At 40.0% G+C, this 19,019-nt stretch overlaps 2 protein-coding genes across 3 annotated transcripts; both read left to right on the top strand.

The window, feature by feature from the left end:
• The first annotated feature begins 449 nt into the window (after positions 1-449).
• LOC135992251 (fatty acyl-CoA hydrolase precursor, medium chain-like) lies at positions 450-8,820 on the top strand. Its single transcript, XM_065641289.1, has 13 exons — positions 450-580; positions 1,327-1,531; positions 2,377-2,518; positions 2,955-3,088; positions 3,426-3,579; positions 4,217-4,318; positions 5,220-5,324; positions 6,012-6,152; positions 6,237-6,323; positions 7,372-7,519; positions 7,712-7,843; positions 8,153-8,225; positions 8,646-8,820. Exons 1-13 carry the CDS (start codon positions 508-510, stop codon positions 8,818-8,820), a joined length of 1,671 nt encoding a protein of 556 aa, XP_065497361.1. The 5' UTR covers positions 450-507.
• Positions 8,774-18,000, top strand: LOC135992252 (fatty acyl-CoA hydrolase precursor, medium chain-like). Of its 2 annotated transcripts, none has more exons than XM_065641291.1 (13): positions 8,774-8,831; positions 11,208-11,412; positions 12,257-12,398; positions 12,839-12,972; positions 13,194-13,347; positions 13,502-13,603; positions 13,892-13,996; positions 14,695-14,835; positions 14,916-15,002; positions 16,051-16,198; positions 16,390-16,521; positions 16,833-16,905; positions 17,326-18,000. In XM_065641291.1, exons 1-13 carry the CDS (start codon positions 8,792-8,794, stop codon positions 17,498-17,500), a joined length of 1,638 nt encoding a protein of 545 aa, XP_065497363.1. In that variant the 5' UTR covers positions 8,774-8,791; the 3' UTR covers positions 17,501-18,000. The 2 variants fall into 2 exon arrangements, with proteins under 2 accessions (XP_065497363.1, XP_065497362.1); XM_065641290.1 differs by lacking the exon at positions 8,774-8,831 and adding an exon at positions 10,331-10,461.
• The last annotated feature ends 1,019 nt before the right edge of the window (positions 18,001-19,019 follow it).

The following is a 19,019-nucleotide window of genomic DNA, read 5'->3' on the forward strand; positions in this document are numbered from 1 at the left end:
TGCAGTATCCACCTTGCAGGAAGAGCGAGATTTTTCTGGTAGCGTTTTTGTCAACAAATACTGTTTCGTGAGAAGAAAAATCCCTCAGCTTTTACTTCAGCCAAAGCACATTTTTCAGGAGTATTGTTTGGGGTTTTGCTCTTGGTGGCTATATTGTGTGTTCCTTACCTTGAGTCATTAATAGCAAGACAAAGTAAACAGATGTAATAAGGTGAAAGTGGAGTTCCCTTCCTGGTCTCTTCACTGCGTAGTGTGAGGAAATCCTAACGTCGTTGTGAAGTAGGTGGTGTTCCAGCAGCAGGATGAATCTCCTGCTGCAAGGAAAACTCTTTTCACAGCGTTTTACAGCGGCTCAGAGGCCGGGCAGCTGCTCTGGCTGCCCCCGCTCGGTTGGCTCACAGCTTGAGTATTGCTTTTGCTAATCAGCGTTTGCCTTGCGTAACACGTACACTTAACAGGGTATATAAGGCAACAGGCTGCGGGTGTAAATATGTGACTGGCTTGAAAATGGCAACGGGAAAGGACATGTTGCTGCTGTCCCTGATTCTGACTGTCGGAGTCACGGAGCTTGTAGCTACCGGTAAGCTTGGGAAGGGATTTTACCTATTGCCTTCTGTAAGGGAATAGAGCATGTGGCAGCTTGTTCACCTACGGGAAGCCCAGCTGTATCGGGGGAGCTGGGCACCCAACCTTGCTGCATAGAAATTACGTCTGAATAGCAAACATTTCTCGATTTCTTTTCATGCTCTGTTTTCAGCCATTTGTCTTCTTGACTGATTTTGCAAATAGAGAAATCAGCTTCCTGTCCCAACATCTTGTCTGCCGAGGCAGTGCAGACCACTGCACCACATCTGTAATTTGGTATAGAGAACTTTCACACCAATCTTAAAACAAGCGTTACCTAAATGTTAACAGTATTTGTATATGCCAGAGCATTTTCAGGAACGTTAGAAGATTTTTCTTTTAGCTGCACATACTGTCAAGGGTCTGGAATGTATTTTGTGTATTCACAGCTCTTTTCTTCAAAAGGAAATGCCTTTTCTTAATGGGAGCAATCCATTGGACTTTCAACTAACAACCTGGATCAAAAAGTATTAAGGTCTGCATGCAATTACTAACGTGCGTGGATAGTAAGACAATTTATCTGATATACCTGAGGGAGTTTACACATAGAAACCAAGTAGAATGAAGGTTGAAATAATGTCAGCTATACTGATTAGAGTTTGATGAAACAAAAGGTGTCTATTTAAGTAGCTAAAGCTCTCAGAAATCTGGCAATTACTTGCAAATAGATCAATTACATGATTTTGTGCTCACATCCCCCAGGGCAAAATGCAGAGCAACCAGAAGTGGAGACCAAATACGGGAGAGTCCGAGGGTACCGCTTCAAAGTGGACGCAGCTGAGAGGAGTGTGAATGTCTTCTTGGGGCTTCCTTTTGCTAAGCCGCCAGTTGGACCACTGAGGTTTTCTGAACCCCAGCCACCTGAGCCATGGAAAGGTGTCAGAGATGCCACTTCCTACCCACCAATGTAAGACAACAACAAAACCAGTGATCTTTGTAAGAATTTTACATGGTATGCAATACCAGGACACTGATGTATATGGCAATCAAAAGCCACCAAGATACGTTCCTTGCTGCCATGTCGTTGCCACCTGTGACTGTTACAATGAATGCATTTCTAAAGATATCTCTATAAGTTGCTCTTTTTATGAAACGCTGGTGGGCATTAGTGATGAGCTAATGTGGACCAGCACTTTGCTAATAATGTTCTGGTTTTGGAGCATTTGGTCATTGTTTAGCAATGTTTATGAAGTCTGTAGATTTGGAGCAGAAACTGAAAGAACCTGAGGAAATTTTTGAATAAAATGTTAGAAGAAAAAATGTGGAGCGAGTCACATGCTTAATAGGACACGTAAGAACCACAGAGCATTTCTAGTCTATGTTGTAAATGTCTTGCTGTATTTGTGCTACTGCCCTTGTTTAGTGTCTCAAGCCTAAGAGCCACCATTACAATACAAAAAGCTACTGAAGATGCAAAATAGTTGATTTGCATTTTCATTGAAGGAATTTATATCCACAGGTATTTGCAGGTATATTTCTGATATGTTTTGAAACACAAAGTTATATCTGCATGTCACTGTGTACTGCCATAGATTGTGACTCATTTTTATAGATGTCCTTAAGGTGAGCTCAAAGGAAGAATGTATTTTGAAGGTGAAAAAATATTATATGTTTTCTGTCGCCAACAATCTGGAAATGCACTAGAGACTGGTTTCTGGTTAGCACTTTATTGTGGAAGTACAAAAAAGCTACACTTCATAGCTTCGAGGTTTTAGTTATCCCTGTTACTTTTTGTTTTTTTCATTTATTCAGGTGTCTACAGGATAAAGCAAGAGGAGATTTGGTTTCAGACCGTATTACTAATAGAAAAGAAAAAGTTCATCTCCAAATGGCTGAAGATTGCTTATACCTAAACGTGTATACACCCATTACTACAGAAAAACAGGAGCTGCCTGTGAGCAAGATTATTATAAAACCTCTATCAAAATTATTTTACAATAACCCTACAAGCTGTACTATCTGCAGACTTACAGGTGCACTTTGGTGATGGTGATCAAGTTACATACTTTGCCCCAGTAAATATGTGGTTTAAAAGATACACAAAATCCTATTTTGAAATTAAATTTTATTGACATTTTAGTTAGGTAATGTTTGATTTCCTCTAAATAATCTGTGAAAAGTCACAGGGCGGTGGTATAATGTGAGTATTGAATCCAAAACCACTTTGTAAGACTGCAGGCCTTGTATTTGAAAGACTTCTACCACTTGTGAACTGTAATCTGAATGAGTCAGGAGTGAAACAGCACAAAATATGATATTTTGGTTTATATTTAGTTCTTATCACTGGAAACTCTTATCCGTGCTGGGTTGTCTCTGTTTTGTCTTCCCAGGTCTTTGTGTGGATCCATGGAGGTGCATTAGTTTGTGGAGCAGGTTCATCCTATGATGGTTCAGCATTAGCGGCCTTGGACAATGTGGTGGTTGTAACAATTCAGTACAGATTAGGCATTGTTGGATATTTTAGGTAAGATATCTTATTTCAGTTTTTGCTCAGTGATTTCTACAATGATGTGTGCAAAGCCTCCGTGAAGAGATGTGCAGGACACTTGCTTATGCAAAGAGACTATACGTTTCTTAATTACATATGCAACAGTTGGGAACAACTTACAAGTCCCAAGTCAGCCTCAAGTCTGTTCTTGTGTCGTTGCTACTATATAGCTCAATGCTTTCTGAGCCATATATTTTTCAGATTGGAGAAAAGCTCTGTGTAGAGAATGGCAGCTGATTTCTTATACCACAGATTATGTTTTTTTCTGCCTTTTTTCTTGCATTGAGCATTGAAACAAATCTATTCTTTGCAGCACTGGTGATAAGCACGCACCAGGTAACTGGGGGTATTTGGATCAAGTAGCAGCTCTTCAGTGGATTCAGGAAAATATCAGACATTTTGGAGGAGATCCAGGATCCGTCACTATCACTGGAGAATCTGCAGGAGGAGTCAGTGTTTCTGCTCTTGTAAGTTCACAGTAATAATGAATTTTAATTACTTAGGAGAAAAAAACCCAGCTTGCATGTTCATTTTTAGTACCTACTTGAAAAGTCAGTGAGAGAATAGGGATGGTTTAATAGTAAATGACACATCCTAGAATCACAGAAAGTCCTGAGTTGGAAGGGACCCACGAGGATCATTGAATCCAGCACCTTGGTCTATAATAGAATTTGATATCAGTACAGCTTCTGATTGATGAAAATGTTCTTATGTAAAATTTTTGCATCAACACTAAGCACCTTGGCTAAAAGGTTGTTCTTGCCCAGTTTCTCACAAACTGGCCAATAGTTCTTTCTTCCCCTCCTGCAGTACAGGCAGACTCTCCTGGATACGGTTTTATTCGGTCCGTCTCTGGGTTGTGGTGCTGTCCCACTGAGTCTTGGCAGCGAGGTGCTATAGGAGGGGACAGGGCAGGCGCTGGCTCCTTATCCCTGGCCGTGCTGCAGAGCCCTTGGCACAGCCGAGCTGGGATCAGAGGCTGCACAATAACAGTCTTATGGCATTTGTTTCCAAAATATTTTAAATGGCAAATTCCTGAGAGTGAAATTCTAAGTTGGTGGTCAGATCATAATACTTGTAATGCTTGTTCTTGCTTTTTTCTAGATCTTATCTCCCCTGGCAAAAGGTTTGTTCCATAAAGCCATTTCAGAAAGTGGTACTGCAATCAGGCTTTTGTTCACGGACCAGCCTGAAGAAGAAGCAAAAGTGGGTATTTTGTGGTAATTTTGATTATTTTTCCAGAGAGTTTTGCATAGCTTAAACTGTGTATTCCGAAATGTAGAAACAGTTGTGGTTTTTTTTACTCGTGAAACTGCCACCACTGTCATTAAAGACTGTATCTCTGTGTGCAAATAATACATGTTTAATGATTCCTTTCTTTTCAAATTCCCAAATATTGACACATGTCTGAAAGCAAAAGACTAAGGAAGCAAAGACAGAAGTCAGGGAAGAAGCGTGAAATGTAAAGGAATCCTAGAACTTGTACTGTCATCAGGAAAAGTAGAGCTGTAATTTTTGGCTGGAAAATGGCAGCAGATTCTGAATATTCTTCTCTTTCCCTCTTTTTTGATGCCTGTTGTGTGCAAGTAAACAAGACTTTATCCACTCTGTTTATATTTCAAAAGAAGAGCTGACTTCAAGCCAGTTTTTTTTCAACTACAAGAAACAACATCCAGGAACCTGGATTTGATAATATGGGATATGAAAGAGGCAACATCATAATGAGTTCTGTCTCTCTATTGACAGCCATTACTCCACCCAAAAGGACATCATCAAGAATGGCATCTACATGGTCTTATTCTGCCTGGGCATCCCCCTCACTCCTTTATGTCATCCTGCCCTCTCAGCCCAGCATGTTATTTACCAGAATTACTATCTTGTTCTATATAGAAATACTTGGAGGGCGTTGGTTTTGTCCTTCTGCTCAGCCCCCAGTGTGAAGGGTTCTGAGGGCTCCCAACTCTCTGCCCCTGCAGCTGGAGCGTGTCTGGCTGCAATGGTCCTTGTGCAGAAGTTTAGACTCCCCCGTGCTGCGCTCTCAGGCTCGGTGGCACATAGAGCCTTCTATGGGGAGTAGCTGAAAAGTGAGTGTTTTTATTGATTTCAGGAAGTTGCTGCTGCCTCTGACTGTGAAAAACCCAGTTCAGCTGCAATAGTTGAATGCTTAAGGGGAAAAACAGAAGAAGAGATAGTACAGATAGCACAAAAACTGGTAGGTGAAATTATACTTACTGCGTTTAAATGACTTCTCCAATTTAATCCTAACTGAGCATGCTATTTGAGTGTTGGCATCTTAGGAGAACTTGAAGTGAGTGTAAGATGTGACTTTCTTGAGCTTTCCAGGCTTTGACAACGTTGCAGCTATGCTGCAACTCACCTGAACATTGTCAACAGGTTACTCTCCTTTCATTCTGCGTGGACCTTGAGCTACTTGTGTTTTGCTCTCTTGCTCTGCCAGGGGAAGGAAAAGAGTGTGTAAATGTCACAGTTTCTCCTGGAGCACCTGAAAATTAATTAATAGAATATATTATATTCCACTTAAAAATTCTTCTCACAATGCTGGCTTCCATGTTCCTTTCCAGTTTCAACACAGAAGTTAGTTTTTCCACCACTCCACAAATGATAAGATTGAACTAATTAAGAAGTGATATAAATTGAACATCATCACCTGTGTTTCACAAACATTAAAAATATAATGATAATCGTCACAGAATCTTCTGCCTAGTGCAGAAAATCTGTCAGAAAAAAATGTGATGGCTTGAATACATTGCTTGAAGTATTTTCACTTAGCACTTTATTTTGTTTTACTTTGGAATTGCAGGAAAAATCTGAATTTTTTCTCTAGAGGCAACATTCAGGTATTAATGAAGCTTTGTTTGTTGTTAATTTTTCCCTCCAGCCTTCCCTGACTGCCTTTGCATGTGCAGATGGGGTATTTTTTCCAAAGAGTCCAACGCAATTACTATCTGAAAAACTGATCAATCCAGTCCCATATATAATAGGAGTAAATAACTATGAATTTGGATGGGTGATTCCTATGGTAAGAGATTTATAATGTCATTATTTATATATAATTTTCTTAACATAAGGTTTTCTAATAAATATGGTTCTCTGTATCATGTAGAGTATGAAAATTCCTGCTTACGCAGATGGTCTGGATGAAGACGTTGCACGTCAACTTTTACAGGGCCTCTTAGCAGTGAATATCAAGGTAAGAGACCATTTTCAGAACAACCAGGTGCTGCTTTTTCACTGGTCTGGTTCTATGTTTGTATTTTTTATATATGGGGTATATTTTAGAGGCAAACTTGGTTCTATTTGACAGCTTCCTACCATGGGCCAGTATCAGGCAGCAGACACTGTGTCTCTGTCACCACTAATGACTGAAAATACACTTTAAATTTTTATCCTAAATGCCCTTCTTTTTTAAAAGGAGTTCTGTGGAAATCCGGGAGTGATTCAGGTATCTAAACACAGATGTCTTGTGACATTTTAGATTCCCTAGGTTATCCAAGGCACGCATGGTACCAGCAGGTGTGACACAAGCCCTATAGCACGTGCTGTTCTGAAGCAGTAGGTATCCAGACAGGAGACCCTGAGATGTTTAAAATGGCCCTGAGAGACCCATGCTTAGCTATCTGGAGGTTTTGCTTCCCTGTAATTTACAAACCTCTTAGCCTTCTGGTTCCTTTGTGCTCTCCTGAACCTATTAAAAATAGAAAAATGCAGATGAATAGGAAAGAATTAAGGACTTCATAAGCATGGCCAGCATTTGCAATGGATCAGTCAGTGTCACAGACATCCATCATGAACCTGGAAAGGCAGAGCCCAGGTTTGTTCTGAAAGGGAGTAAATGTGAGAACAGACTGCTCCATCTATTCATCAACATGGTCATCTAGAAAACAAATGAATTTTATGAAATCCAACAGGATTCCTTTTCTCTTACGGGGGTTATTTCTACAGTGGTGAGAACAGACTGCCATATTTATTTATCAGTATTGCTGACTGACAGTTATTTAAAGAAATTTGATCTTTAGATCTTGCAAACCACTTTTTCCCTGGGAACGTTTCTATCCTGTCATGGTGTAATTCCCCATTCTGAGCTCTGAGCCACACTCTGGCACAGCTGAGGATTTTCTCTGAAAGAAGGTAATGGTTGGGGTTTAGCCAGGGATGTGCAGGTGACACACTCACTCAGTGCCATTACTCTTGATAATATTCGCCACCATTATAAGGAGTATTTTTGTTGTTCATTTCAGGGTGTTACTTCTGAAGCTGTTGATCAAATATACAATGAATACATAGGGAATGCAGCAAACCGTGCTCAGGTGCGAGATGGTTTTCTTGAGGCAGTAGCAGATGCTGTGTTTGTTTTTCCATCCATTGAAGTGGCTAGATACCATAGAGGTGAGTCTATTAGAAGAAATGTAGAATTCCACCCTGAGGTGTGTCTACGGACAGTATGTATCACACTGCATTATCCAAAGAATTGATCGTGTTTTCATTTTATCAAAATAGCTTGTGATCAAAGTTTATCATCTTTGATGGCAGATTGATGGCAGCTCTCAAACTAACACTCTTCTGTACATTTTCTGCTAGATGCTGGCAACCCAGTCTACTTTTATGAGTTTCAGCATCGCCCCAGTTCAGCGACAGGGGTTGTACCAGAGTTTGTAAAAGCTGATCACGGAGATGAGATTGCATTTGTCTTTGGAAAGCCATTCTTAGCTGGTGATGTATCCATGCTTACTCAAGTGGTCCTTTAAACATCCTTATTATTAATTTTACTTAGGGGGGTGCTTTTAGAAGAGACTTTCTCTCTTAGAAACATTGAAATCAACATAAGCATTTTCTGTCTTTAGCAGGAGTTACTTTCTGTTAAATCATCCATCTGCAGTTCTCTCCTAGAGCTCTACTGGGTAAAACTCCTGTAGCTCAGAGTGACAAATAGAACTGATTACAGTCTATTGGAATTTATAGAGCTGCTACTTTTTTGATTATTTAGTTTTTAACATTGCCATATTATCTCTCACTTTGCAGGGAATGCTACAGAAGAAGAAAATAAGCTTAGCAGAACTGTTATGAGATACTGGACTAACTTTGCTAGAAATGGGTAAGAACCGTAGTGCTAATTACAGCTCAAGTTTTATCTGTGCTGCCTGAACCATAACGGCAATACTTACATGGCGGTTTCTAAGAATTTGGCAGAATTTCAGATAAATACTGAATCAAATTATATCTATTCTTAATGATCACAAGAAAAACCTTTTAAATGAACATGCAAACAAACAAACAAACAAATCCAAGAGCGATTATTCCATGTGCAGTGGAGTTTTCCATTGCAAAGTAATGGCAGTTACAAAATGTTTGCTATTCCATTGATGAGCATTGTGATAAAAACCAGCCAGCTCTTCAGGTACTAGAATCACATTATCTGAGGTTGTGTTAGTTTCCTGAAATGCTCTCAGCCTGAGCATTCAGAGCACAACTGACAGGCAAATGAAAAGCTAACTGTTCATTACATTATTTCCAGAAATCCCAACGGAGAAGGGTTGGTCCATTGGCCTCAGTATGATCTGGATGAAGGATACCTGGAAATAGACCTCATGCAAAAGGCATCAAAGAAATTGAAAGAACGCAAAACGGAGTTTTGGACACAGCTCATGAAAGAAATGATGAATGAAAGGAGAGCACGCAGTGAATTATAAGAGTGTGGGGGGTACAGTTTGCTTTTAAAACTCTAAAGTCAAACAAATTTACTTTGTCAGGATGCAGAGTTTGATAACTCTTCTAAATCTGTGTTATGTAATCTGTTGCCATGATCACAGTGGAAGGAGAGAATCCAGGGAAATTTGGAATGTTTGCAGGCCTCCGAATCACTATTTAATGAAAACAAACAACGAGAAACAAATAAACAGAAAACAACAAACAAAACACCAAACAAACAAACAAAAAAAGGAAATAAAAAAGTCTCCCAGAGAACGTCCATACATCTGTGCATTGGCATTGATAACAGGGTAGTGCTGCAACTCGCAGCTCTGTACAGAGGGCAGGAGCCTCCTGATGAACAGAGCAAATGCCTGAGATAATCAGTGTGCACCAACTGTGTATGCCTGAGGCCACCTGCCAACAGTTTGCTCCCTGGGCAGCCCAGGTTAACGTTGACTGGGGTTACCTGCAGGGGCTGTAAAGCACAGCTGTGCGGATACACTGAGGAAGGTTGGAGTAAAGGACGCAAGTACAGTCATAGTGCACAGGGCTACTAGGTGCCTAGTATGTGTGCTGAACTGATTTAATGACTGTGGGTCTTTAGGGCCCACTCAGGTGAAAACAAAGGTGCAGGCAGTAAATTAATCTATGCTGTCTCTGACAACTGAGAATTCTCGTGATATATTATAAAATTGTGAAATGGCCTTTCTGGGGCAAGAGCTACTGAGCCGTGCCAAAAAAAAAGAGGCAGAGCCCAAAGTTCACATAGAACTAACACAAGCCCTTAGTTCCATGGGCAGAAAATATCTATTCTTTCTGTTCACCTATCTCGTTCCTCTTTTTCATGTCATACTCCAATGACAGATGTGAGTTCACACAGAAGCCCATAAACCCTCCTGATTTGTCAGAGGCATTAAATGTACAGTTCCCACCCAGATGCTTTAACATAGTTCCAATGCTACAAAAGCTGAGGAATCATCTCGGTGGTGTTGAGAAACTCTCTAACTCTTGTGTTAGCTACCAAGCAAACATCCCTGAACATGCAGGACTGAGTGGCAGGTGCAGTATCCACCTTGCAGGAAGAGCGAGATTTTTCTGGTAGTGTTTTTGTCAACAAATACTGTTTCGTGAGAAGAAAAATCCCTCAGCTTTTACTTCAGCCAAAGCACATTTTTCAGGAGTATTGTTTGGGGTTTTGCTCTTGGTGGCTATATTGTGTGTTCCTTACCTTGAGTCATTAATAGCAAGACAAAGTAAACAGATGTAATAAGGTGAAAGTGGAGTTCCCTTCCTGGTCTCTTCACTGCGTAGTGTGAGGAAATCCTAACGTCGTTGTGAAGTAGGTGGTGTTCCAGCAGCAGGATGAATCTCCTGCTGCAAGGAAAAGTCTTTTCACAGCGTTTTACAGCGGCTCAGAGGCCGGGCAGCTGCTCTGGCTGCCCCCGCTCGGTTGGCTCACAGCTTGAGTATTGCTTTTGCTAATCAGCGTTTGCCTTGCGTAACACGTACACTTAACAGGGTATATAAGGCAACAGGCTGCGGGTGTAAATATGTGACTGGCTTGAAAATGGCAACGGGAAAGGACATGTTGCTGCTGTCCCTGATTCTGACTGTCGGAGTCACGGAGCTTGTAGCTACCGGTAAGCTTGGGAAGGGATTTTACCTATTGCCTTCTGTAAGGGAATAGAGCATGTGGCAGCTTGTTCACCTACGGGAAGCCCAGCTGTATCGGGGGAGCTGGGCACCCAACCTTGCTGCATAGAAATTACGTCTGAATAGCAAACATTTCTCGATTTCTTTTCGTGCTCTGTTTTCAGCCATTTGTCTTCTTGACTGATTTTGCAAATAGAGAAATCAGCTTCCTGTCCCAACATCTTGTCTGCTGAAGCAGTGCAGACCACTGCGCCGCATCTGTAATTTGGTATAGAGAACTTTCACACCAATCTTAAAACAAGCGTTACCTAAATGTTAACAGTATTTGTATATGCCAGAGCATTTTCAGGAACGTTAGAAGATTTTTCTTTTAGCTGCACATACTGTCAAGGGTCTGGAATGTATTTTGTGTATTCACAGCTCTTTTCTTCAAAAGGAAATGCCTTTTCTCAATGGGAGCAATCCACTGGACTTTCAACTAACAACCTGGATCAAAAAGTATTAAGGTCTGCATGCAATTACTAACGTGCGTGGATAGTAAAACAATTTATCTGATATACCTGAGGGAGTTTACACATAGAAACCAAGTAGAATGAAGGTTGAAATAATGTCAGCTATACTGATTAGAGTTTGATGAAACAAAAGGTGTCTATTTAAGTAGCTAAAGCTCTCAGAAATCTGGCAATTACTTACAAATAGATCAATTACATGATTTTGTGCTCACATCCCCCAGGGCAAAATGCAGAGCAACCAGAAGTGGAGACCAAATACGGGAGAGTCCGAGGGTACCGCTTCAAAGTGGACGCAGCTGAGAGGAGTGTGAATGTCTTCTTGGGGCTTCCTTTTGCTAAGCCGCCAGTTGGACCACTGAGGTTTTCTGAACCCCAGCCACCTGAGCCATGGAAAGGTGTCAGAGATGCCACTTCCTACCCACCAATGTAAGACAACAACAAAACCAGTGATCTTTGTAAGAATTTTACATGGTATGCAATACCAGGACACTGATGTATATGGCAATCAAAAGCCACCAAGATACGTTCCTTGCTGCCATGTCGTTGCCACCTGTGACTGTTACAATGAATGCATTTCTAAAGATATCTCTATAAGTTGCTCTTTTTATGAAACGCTGGTGGGCATTAGTGATGAGCTAATGTGGACCAGCACTTTGCTAATAATGTTCTGGTTTTGGAGCATTTGGTCATTGTTTAGCAATGTTTATGAAGTCTGTAGATTTGGAGCAGAAACTGAAAGAACCTGAGGAAATTTTTGAATAAAATGTTAGAAGAAAAAATGTGGAGCGAGTCACATGCTTAATAGGACACATAAGAACCACAGAGCATTTCTAGTCTATGTTGTAAATGTCTTGCTGTATTTGTGCTACTGCCCTTGTTTAGTGTCTCAAGCCTAAGAGCCACCATTACAATACAAAAAGCTTCTGAAGATGCAAAATAGTTGATTTGCATTTTCATTGAAGGAATTTATATCCACAGGTATTTGCAGGTATATTTCTGAAATATTTTGAAACACAAAGTTATATCTGCATGTCACTGTGTACTGCCATAGATTGTGGCTCCTTTTTACAGATGTCCTTAAGGTGAGCTCAAAGGAAGAATGTATTTTGAAGGTGAAAAAATATTATATGTTTTCTGTCGCCAACAATCTGGAAATGCACTAGAGACTGGTTTCTGGTTAGCACTTTATTGTGGAAGTACAAAAAAGCTACACTTCATAGCTTCGAGGTTTTAGTTATTCCTATTACTTGTTATTTTTTCATTTATTCAGGTGTCTGCAGGATAAAGCAACAGGAGATTGGTTTTCAGACCTTATTACTAATAGAAAAGAAAAAGTTCATCTCCAAATGGCTGAAGATTGCTTATACCTAAACGTGTATACACCCGTTGCTACAGAAAAACAGGAGCTGCCTGTAAGCAAGATTATTATAAAACCTCTATCAAAATTATTTAGAGTAAACCTACAAGCTGTACTATCTGCAGACGTACAGGTGCACTTTGGTGATGGTGATCAAGTTCCATTCTTTGCCCCAGTAAATATTTGCTGAGGTTTAAAAGATACACAAAATCCTATTTTGAAATTAAATTTTATTGACATTTTAGTTAGGTAATGTTTGATTTCCTCTAAATAATCTATGAAAAGTCACAGGGCGGTGGTATAATGTGAGTATTTAATCCAAAACCACTTTGTAAGACTGCAGGCCTTGTATTTGAAAGACTTCTACCACTTGTGAACTGTAATCTGAATGAGTCAGGAGTGAAACAGCACAAAATATGATATTTTGGTTTATATTTAGTTCTTATCACTGGAAGCTCTTATCCGTGCTGGGTTGTCTCTGTTTTGTCTTCCCAGGTCTTTGTGTGGATCCATGGAGGTGCACTAGTTTTTGGAGCAGGTTCATCCTATGATGGTTCAGCATTAGCGGCCTTGGACAATGTGGTGGTTGTAACAATTCAGTACAGATTAGGCATTGTTGGATATTTTAGGTAAGATATTTCAGTTTTTGCTCAGTGATTTCTACAATGATGTGTGCAAAGCCTCCGTGAAGAGACGTGCAGGACACTTGCTTATGCAAAGGGACTATACATTTCTTAATTTCATACACAACAGTTGGGAACAATTTACAGCTGATTTCTTAGAGCACAGATGATGTTTTTCTCTGCCTTTTTTCTTGCATTGAGCATTTAAGCAAATCTATTCTCTACAGCACTGGTGATAAGCACGCACCAGGTAACTGGGGGTATTTGGATCAAGTGGCAGCTCTTCAGTGGATTCAGGAAAATATCAGACATTTTGGAGGAGATCCAGGATCCGTCACTATCGCTGGAGAATCTGCAGGAGGAGTCAGTGTTTCTGCTCTTGTAAGTTCACAGTAATAATGAATTTTAATTACTTAAGGGAAACCGCCCCCCGCCACGCGTGTTAATAATTATTGCAATGCTTGAAGCCTTACGTGAAGGCTAAGTCAGTGGTCAGAACATAATGCTTGTCATGCTTGTTCTTGCTTTTTTGTAGATCTTATCTCCCCTGGCAAAGGGTTTGTTCCATAAAGCCATTTCAGAGAGTGGTACTGCTATCAGGCTTTTGTTCACTGACGAGCCTGAAGAAGGAGCAAAAGTGGGTATTTTGTGGTAATTTTGACTATTTTTCCAGACACATTTGCATGTCTTGAACAGTTTATCCTAAAATGTAGAAACAGTGTTTTTTCTTTTTCTTGTGAAACTACAACCACAGTTATTAAAGAATTTCTTTGTGCGAATTATATGTTTAATTATGCTTTGCTTTTCAAATACTCAAATATTCACACAAGTCTGAAAGCAAAAGACTAAGGAAGTGAAGAGAGAAGGAGAGGAAGAAACCTTCTATGGGGAGTAGATGAAAAGTGAGTGTGTTTCTTGATTTCAGGAAGTTGCTGCTGCCTCTGACTGTGAAAAACCCAGTTCAGCTGCAATAGTTGAATGCTTAAGGGGAAAAACAGAAGAAGAGATAGTACAGATAGCACAAAAACTGGTAGGTGAAATTATACTTACTGCGTTTAAATGATTTCTCCAATTTAATCCTAACTGAGCATGCTATTTGAGTGTTGGCATCTTAGGAGAACTTGAAGTGAGTGAAAGATGTGACTTCCTTGAGCTTTCCAGGCTTTGACAACATTGCAGCTATGCTGTAACTCACCTGAACATTGTCAACAGGTTACTCTCCTTTCATTCTACGTGGACCTTGAGCTACTTGTGTTTTGCTCTCTTGCTCTGCCAGGGGAAGGAAAAGAGTGTGTAAATGTCACAGTTTCTCCCGGAGCACCTGAAAATTAATTAATAGAATATATTATATTCCACTTAAAAATTCTTCTCACAATGCTGGCTTCCATGTTCCTTTTCAGTTTCAACACAGAAGTTAGTTTTTCCACTATTGCTCCACAAAGGATAATAGGATTGAACTAATTAAGAAGTGACATAAATTGAACATTATCACCCGTGTTTCACAAACATTAAAAATATAATGCTAATCATCACAGAATCTTCTGCCTAGTGCAGAAAATCTGTAGAGAAAATGTAGTGATGGCTTGAATACATTGCTTCCTATGTTTTCTCTTGGCGCTTATTGTTTTGCTTTGGAACTGCAGTAAAAATCTGAATTTTTTCTGGAGTAAAAATTTCTGTGTCAAGGAAGCTGGTTTGTTGTTTTCTTTTGTTTTTTTTTCGCTCCAGCCTTCCCTGTCCACCAGAGCATGTGCAGATGGGGTATTTCTTCCAAAGAGTCCAACACAATTACTATCTGAAAAACTGATCAATCCAGTCCCATATATAATAGGAATAAATAACTATGAATTTGGATGGCTGCTCCCTACGGTAAGAGATTTATAATCTCAATATTTATATATTGTTTTGTTAACATTATTCTAATGAATATGATTATCTGTATCATGTAGATAATGAAAATTCCTGCTTACGCAGATGGTCTGGATGAAGATGTTGCACGTCAACTTTTACAGGGCCTCTTAGCAGTGAATATCAAGGTAAGAGACCATTTTCAGAACAACCAGGTGCTGCTTTTTCACTGGTCTGGTTCTATGTTTGTATTTTTTATATATGGGGTATATTTTAGAGGCAAACTTGGTTCTATTTGACAGCTTCCTACCATGGGCCAGTATCAGGCAGCAGACACTGTGCCCCTGTCACCACTAATGACTGAAAATACACTTTAAATTTTTATCCTAAATGCCCTTCTTTTTTAAAAGGAGTTCTGTGGAAATCCGGGAGTGATTCAGGTACCTAAACACAGATGTCTTGTGACATTTTAGATTCCCTAGGTTATCCAAGGCACGCATGGTACCAGCAGGTGTGACACAAGCCCTATAGCACGTGCTGTTCTGAAGCAGTAGGTATCCAGACAGGAGACCCTGAGATGTTTAAAATGGCCCTGAGAGACCCATGCTTAGCTATCTGGAGGTTTTGCTTCCCTGTAATTTACAAACCTCTTAGCCTTCTGGTTCCTTTGTGCTCTCCTGAACCTATTAAAAATAGAAAAATGCAGATGAATAGGAAAGAATTAAGGACTTCATAAGCATGGCCAGCATTTGCAATGGATCAGTCAGTGTCACAGACATCCATCATGAACCTGGAAAGGCAGAGCCCAGGTTTGTTCTGAAAGGGAGTAAATGTGAGAACAGACTGCTCCATCTATTCATCAACATGGTCATCTAGAAAACAAATGAATTTTATGAAATCCAACAGGATTCCTTTTCTCTTACGGGGGTTATTTCTACAGTGGTGAGAACAGACTGCCATATTTATTTATCAGTATTGCTGACTGACAGTTATTTAAAGAAATTTGATCTTTAGATCTTGCAAACCACTTTTTCCCTGGGAACGTTTCTATCCTGTCATGGTGTAATTCCCCATTCTGAGCTCTGAGCCACACTCTGGCACAGCTGAGGATTTTCTCTGAAAGAAGGTAATGGTTGGGGTTTAGCCAGGGATGTGCAGGTGACACACTCACTCAGTGCCATTACTCTTGATAATATTCGCCACCATTATAAAGAGTATTTTTGTTGTTCATTTCAGGGTGTTACTTCTGAAGTTGTTGATCGAATATACAATGAATACATAGGGAATGCAGCAAACCGTGCTCAGGTGCGAGATGGTTTTCTTGAGGCAGTAGCAGATGCTGTGTTTGTTTTTTCAGCCGTTGAAGTGGCTAGATACCATAGAGGTGAGTCTATTAGAAGAAATGTAGAATTCCACCCTGAGGTGTGTCTACGGACAGTATGTATCACACTGCATTATCCAAAGAATTGATCGTGTTTTCATTTTATCAAACTAGCTTGTAATCAAAGTTTATCATCTTTGATGGCAGGTATCTTCAGCTCTCAAACTAACACTCTTCTGTACATTTTCTGCTAGATGCTGGCAACCCAGTCTACTTTTATGAGTTTCAGCATCGCCCCAGTTCAGCGACAGGGGTTGTACCAGAGTTTGTAAAAGCTGATCACACCGATGAGATTGCCTTTGTCTTTGGAAAGCCATTCTTGGCTGGTAATGTATCCATGCTAATTAAAGTGGTCCTTTTAAAACATAATTATTATTAATTTTACTTATGGGGGTGCTTTTAGAAGAGACCTTCTCTCTTAGAAACATTGAAATCAACATAAGCATTTTCTGTCTTTAGCAGTAGTTACTTTCCATGAAATCATCCATCTGCAGTTCTCTCCTAAAGCTCTACTGGGTAAAACTCCCGTAGCTCAGAGTCACAAACAGAACGGATTACAGTCTATTGGAATTGATAGAGCTGCTACTTTTTTGATTATTTAGTTTTTAACATTGCCATATTATCTCTCACTTTGCAGGGAATGCTACAGAAGAAGAAAATAAGCTTAGCAGAACTGTTATGAGATACTGGACTAACTTTGCTAGAAATGGGTAAGAACCGTAATGCTAATTACAGCTCAAGTTTTATCTGTGCTGCCTGAACCATAACGGCAATACTTACATGGCGGTTTCTAAGAATTTGGCAGAATTTCAGATAAATACTGAATCAAATTATATCTATTCTTAATGATCACAAGAAAAACCTTTTAAATGAACCTGCAGACAAAAAAAGAAAAAAATCCAAGAGCGATTATTCCATGTGCAGTGGAGTTTTCCATCGCAAAGTAATGGCAGTTACAAAATGTTTGCTATTCCATTGATGAGCATTGTGATAAAAACCAGCCAGCTCTTCAGGTACTAGAATCACATTATCTGAGGTTGTATTAGTTTTCTGAAATGCTCTCAGCCTGAGCATTCAGAGCACAACTGACAGGCAAATGAAAAGCTAACTGTTCATTACATTATTTCCAGAAATCCCAACGGAGAAGGGTTGGTCCATTGGCCTCAGTATGATCTGGATGAAGGATACCTGGAAATAGACCTCATGCAAAAGGCATCAAAGAAATTGAAAGAACGCAAAATGGAGTTTTGGACAGAGCTCATAAAAGAAATGGTGAATGAAAGCAGAGAACACAGTGATTTATAAGAGTCGTGGAGGGTACAGTTTGCTTTCAAAACTCAAAGTAAAAAAAAATATTTGTTAGGATGCAGAGTTTAATAATCACCTTCTAAGTCTCTATTATGTAATCTGTTGCCATGATCACAGTGGAAGGAGAGAATCAAGGGAAATTTGGAATGTTTGAAGGCCTAAGAATCACTATTTAATGAAGCAAGGAGAAGAAAATCCACACTCTTTTAGGCTCAAAGAGACCATGGTATCTACTCAGTGGATATTAAAACTGAATAATGCTCCTGTGAGAGGGGGGAGTGAGGGGGGAATTGGCAAATGTATTGAAATCCGTAAGAAATTATCCATATAGAAAATATCAGAAGAGTTATAAGATGCTACATGCTTATTCCCCTCTTCCTTCAGAAGTGAATGGTCTGTTGTTATTCTCACAGGCTCTTTCCTCTTTCTTTAGTTGGAAATAGCTTGTAGGGAGCAGAGCATCCATCAAAAAACCTCTGTGAGATGAGCTTGACATTTCACAAATGAGGACAAAAGATCTCTACTTGTTTTCTTGTTTTGTAAACTGTTATAAATAAATGTTGCTTTTGATTTTTTGGAGCTTCCTTTTTGTTCACTTAATGGATACAGGCTGATTCTAAGAGGTTAAATCATATCCCAGAAGTCAGAAATGTGCCCAGTTTATGTCTTCACCCCAAGGGTTGAATTCAGATGTGAATTGTCCAGCTTTCTTTGCAGAACCTGAGTCTCAAGGCTCTCGGGTTTTCACAAACCCCCAGTCTTCTTCCTTGCAAGGGCACTAGCAGCTGTGGCCATGTTTTTGGCATATCTGGAATGCCTCAGGTCGCACAAGTAGTGGTGTTGGCTTTTTGCAAAGTTACGTGACAAGCAAGATTCACTTGCCAGGCACAAATGAACACACAATGTAAGCCCCCAAGAATCTATTAGAACTCATAACAATAAGTAAACACCAATAAATTAGCTCTAACTACTACCTCAAGAGTTGTTGGTCTGCCACTCTTGCCTCCCGCAGCGTCCCACAGTCTGTGGCAGCTCTTCCCAGAGGGGCTGTTACAGTTCCTGCCTGTGGGTGTTGATGTCCTGAGGATGTCATCGTCATCTTCTTTTTCTTCTTTCTTCTTTTTCTTCCTCTCTTCTTCTTCTTCTTCTCCTTCTTCCTCCTCCCCTTCCTTCTCACCTCAGGGCTCACTGAGGCTTTCGCACATGGGTGGACCTCAAACAGTGGGATCTATACTGAGCCTCTGCCTGGCTTTCCCCTTCGTGCTTATTTTCTGTAACTTGCCCAAAACCACTAGTTGTTACCATTACTTGCAAAAAACACCATTAAGGAACAGCTGATTGTAGCAACAGCATTCAACCATCCTGCTAGTTCTGTCACACATTTCTTAATGCAGCATGTGGGGCACACTGGGCATTTTATTCCTTCCTCTGTTTTCATCTGAAGGAGCCTTTAAATCCATTATTGGTTTGCTTGTTGAATGAGTGTTTCTGTCCTTGTATGTCCACAAAACCATTA

The sequence above is a fragment of the Caloenas nicobarica genome, chromosome 9 (assembly GCF_036013445.1).
Source record: "Caloenas nicobarica isolate bCalNic1 chromosome 9, bCalNic1.hap1, whole genome shotgun sequence".
Classification (NCBI taxonomy): Eukaryota; Metazoa; Chordata; class Aves; order Columbiformes; family Columbidae; genus Caloenas; species Caloenas nicobarica.

What these genes read in the sequence shown, in the direction of transcription:
- LOC135992251 (XM_065641289.1), top strand. Translation starts at nt 508, where the DNA reads ATGGCAACGGGAAAGGACATGTTGCTGCTGTCCCTGATTCTGACTGTC. An exon ending in TACAGATAGCACAAAAACTG is followed by an intron (nt 5,325 to 6,011) that starts GTAGGTGAAATT and finishes TTTTCCCTCCAG; the next exon opens with CCTTCCCTGACTGCCTTTGC. An exon ending in AGTGGCTAGATACCATAGAG is followed by an intron (nt 7,520 to 7,711) that starts GTGAGTCTATTA and finishes ATTTTCTGCTAG; the next exon opens with ATGCTGGCAACCCAGTCTAC.
- LOC135992252 (XM_065641290.1), top strand. Translation starts at nt 10,389, where the DNA reads ATGGCAACGGGAAAGGACATGTTGCTGCTGTCCCTGATTCTGACTGTC. An exon ending in AGCCTGAAGAAGGAGCAAAA is followed by an intron (nt 13,604 to 13,891) that starts GTGGGTATTTTG and finishes TCTTGATTTCAG; the next exon opens with GAAGTTGCTGCTGCCTCTGA. An exon ending in TTGGATGGCTGCTCCCTACG is followed by an intron (nt 14,836 to 14,915) that starts GTAAGAGATTTA and finishes TGTATCATGTAG; the next exon opens with ATAATGAAAATTCCTGCTTA.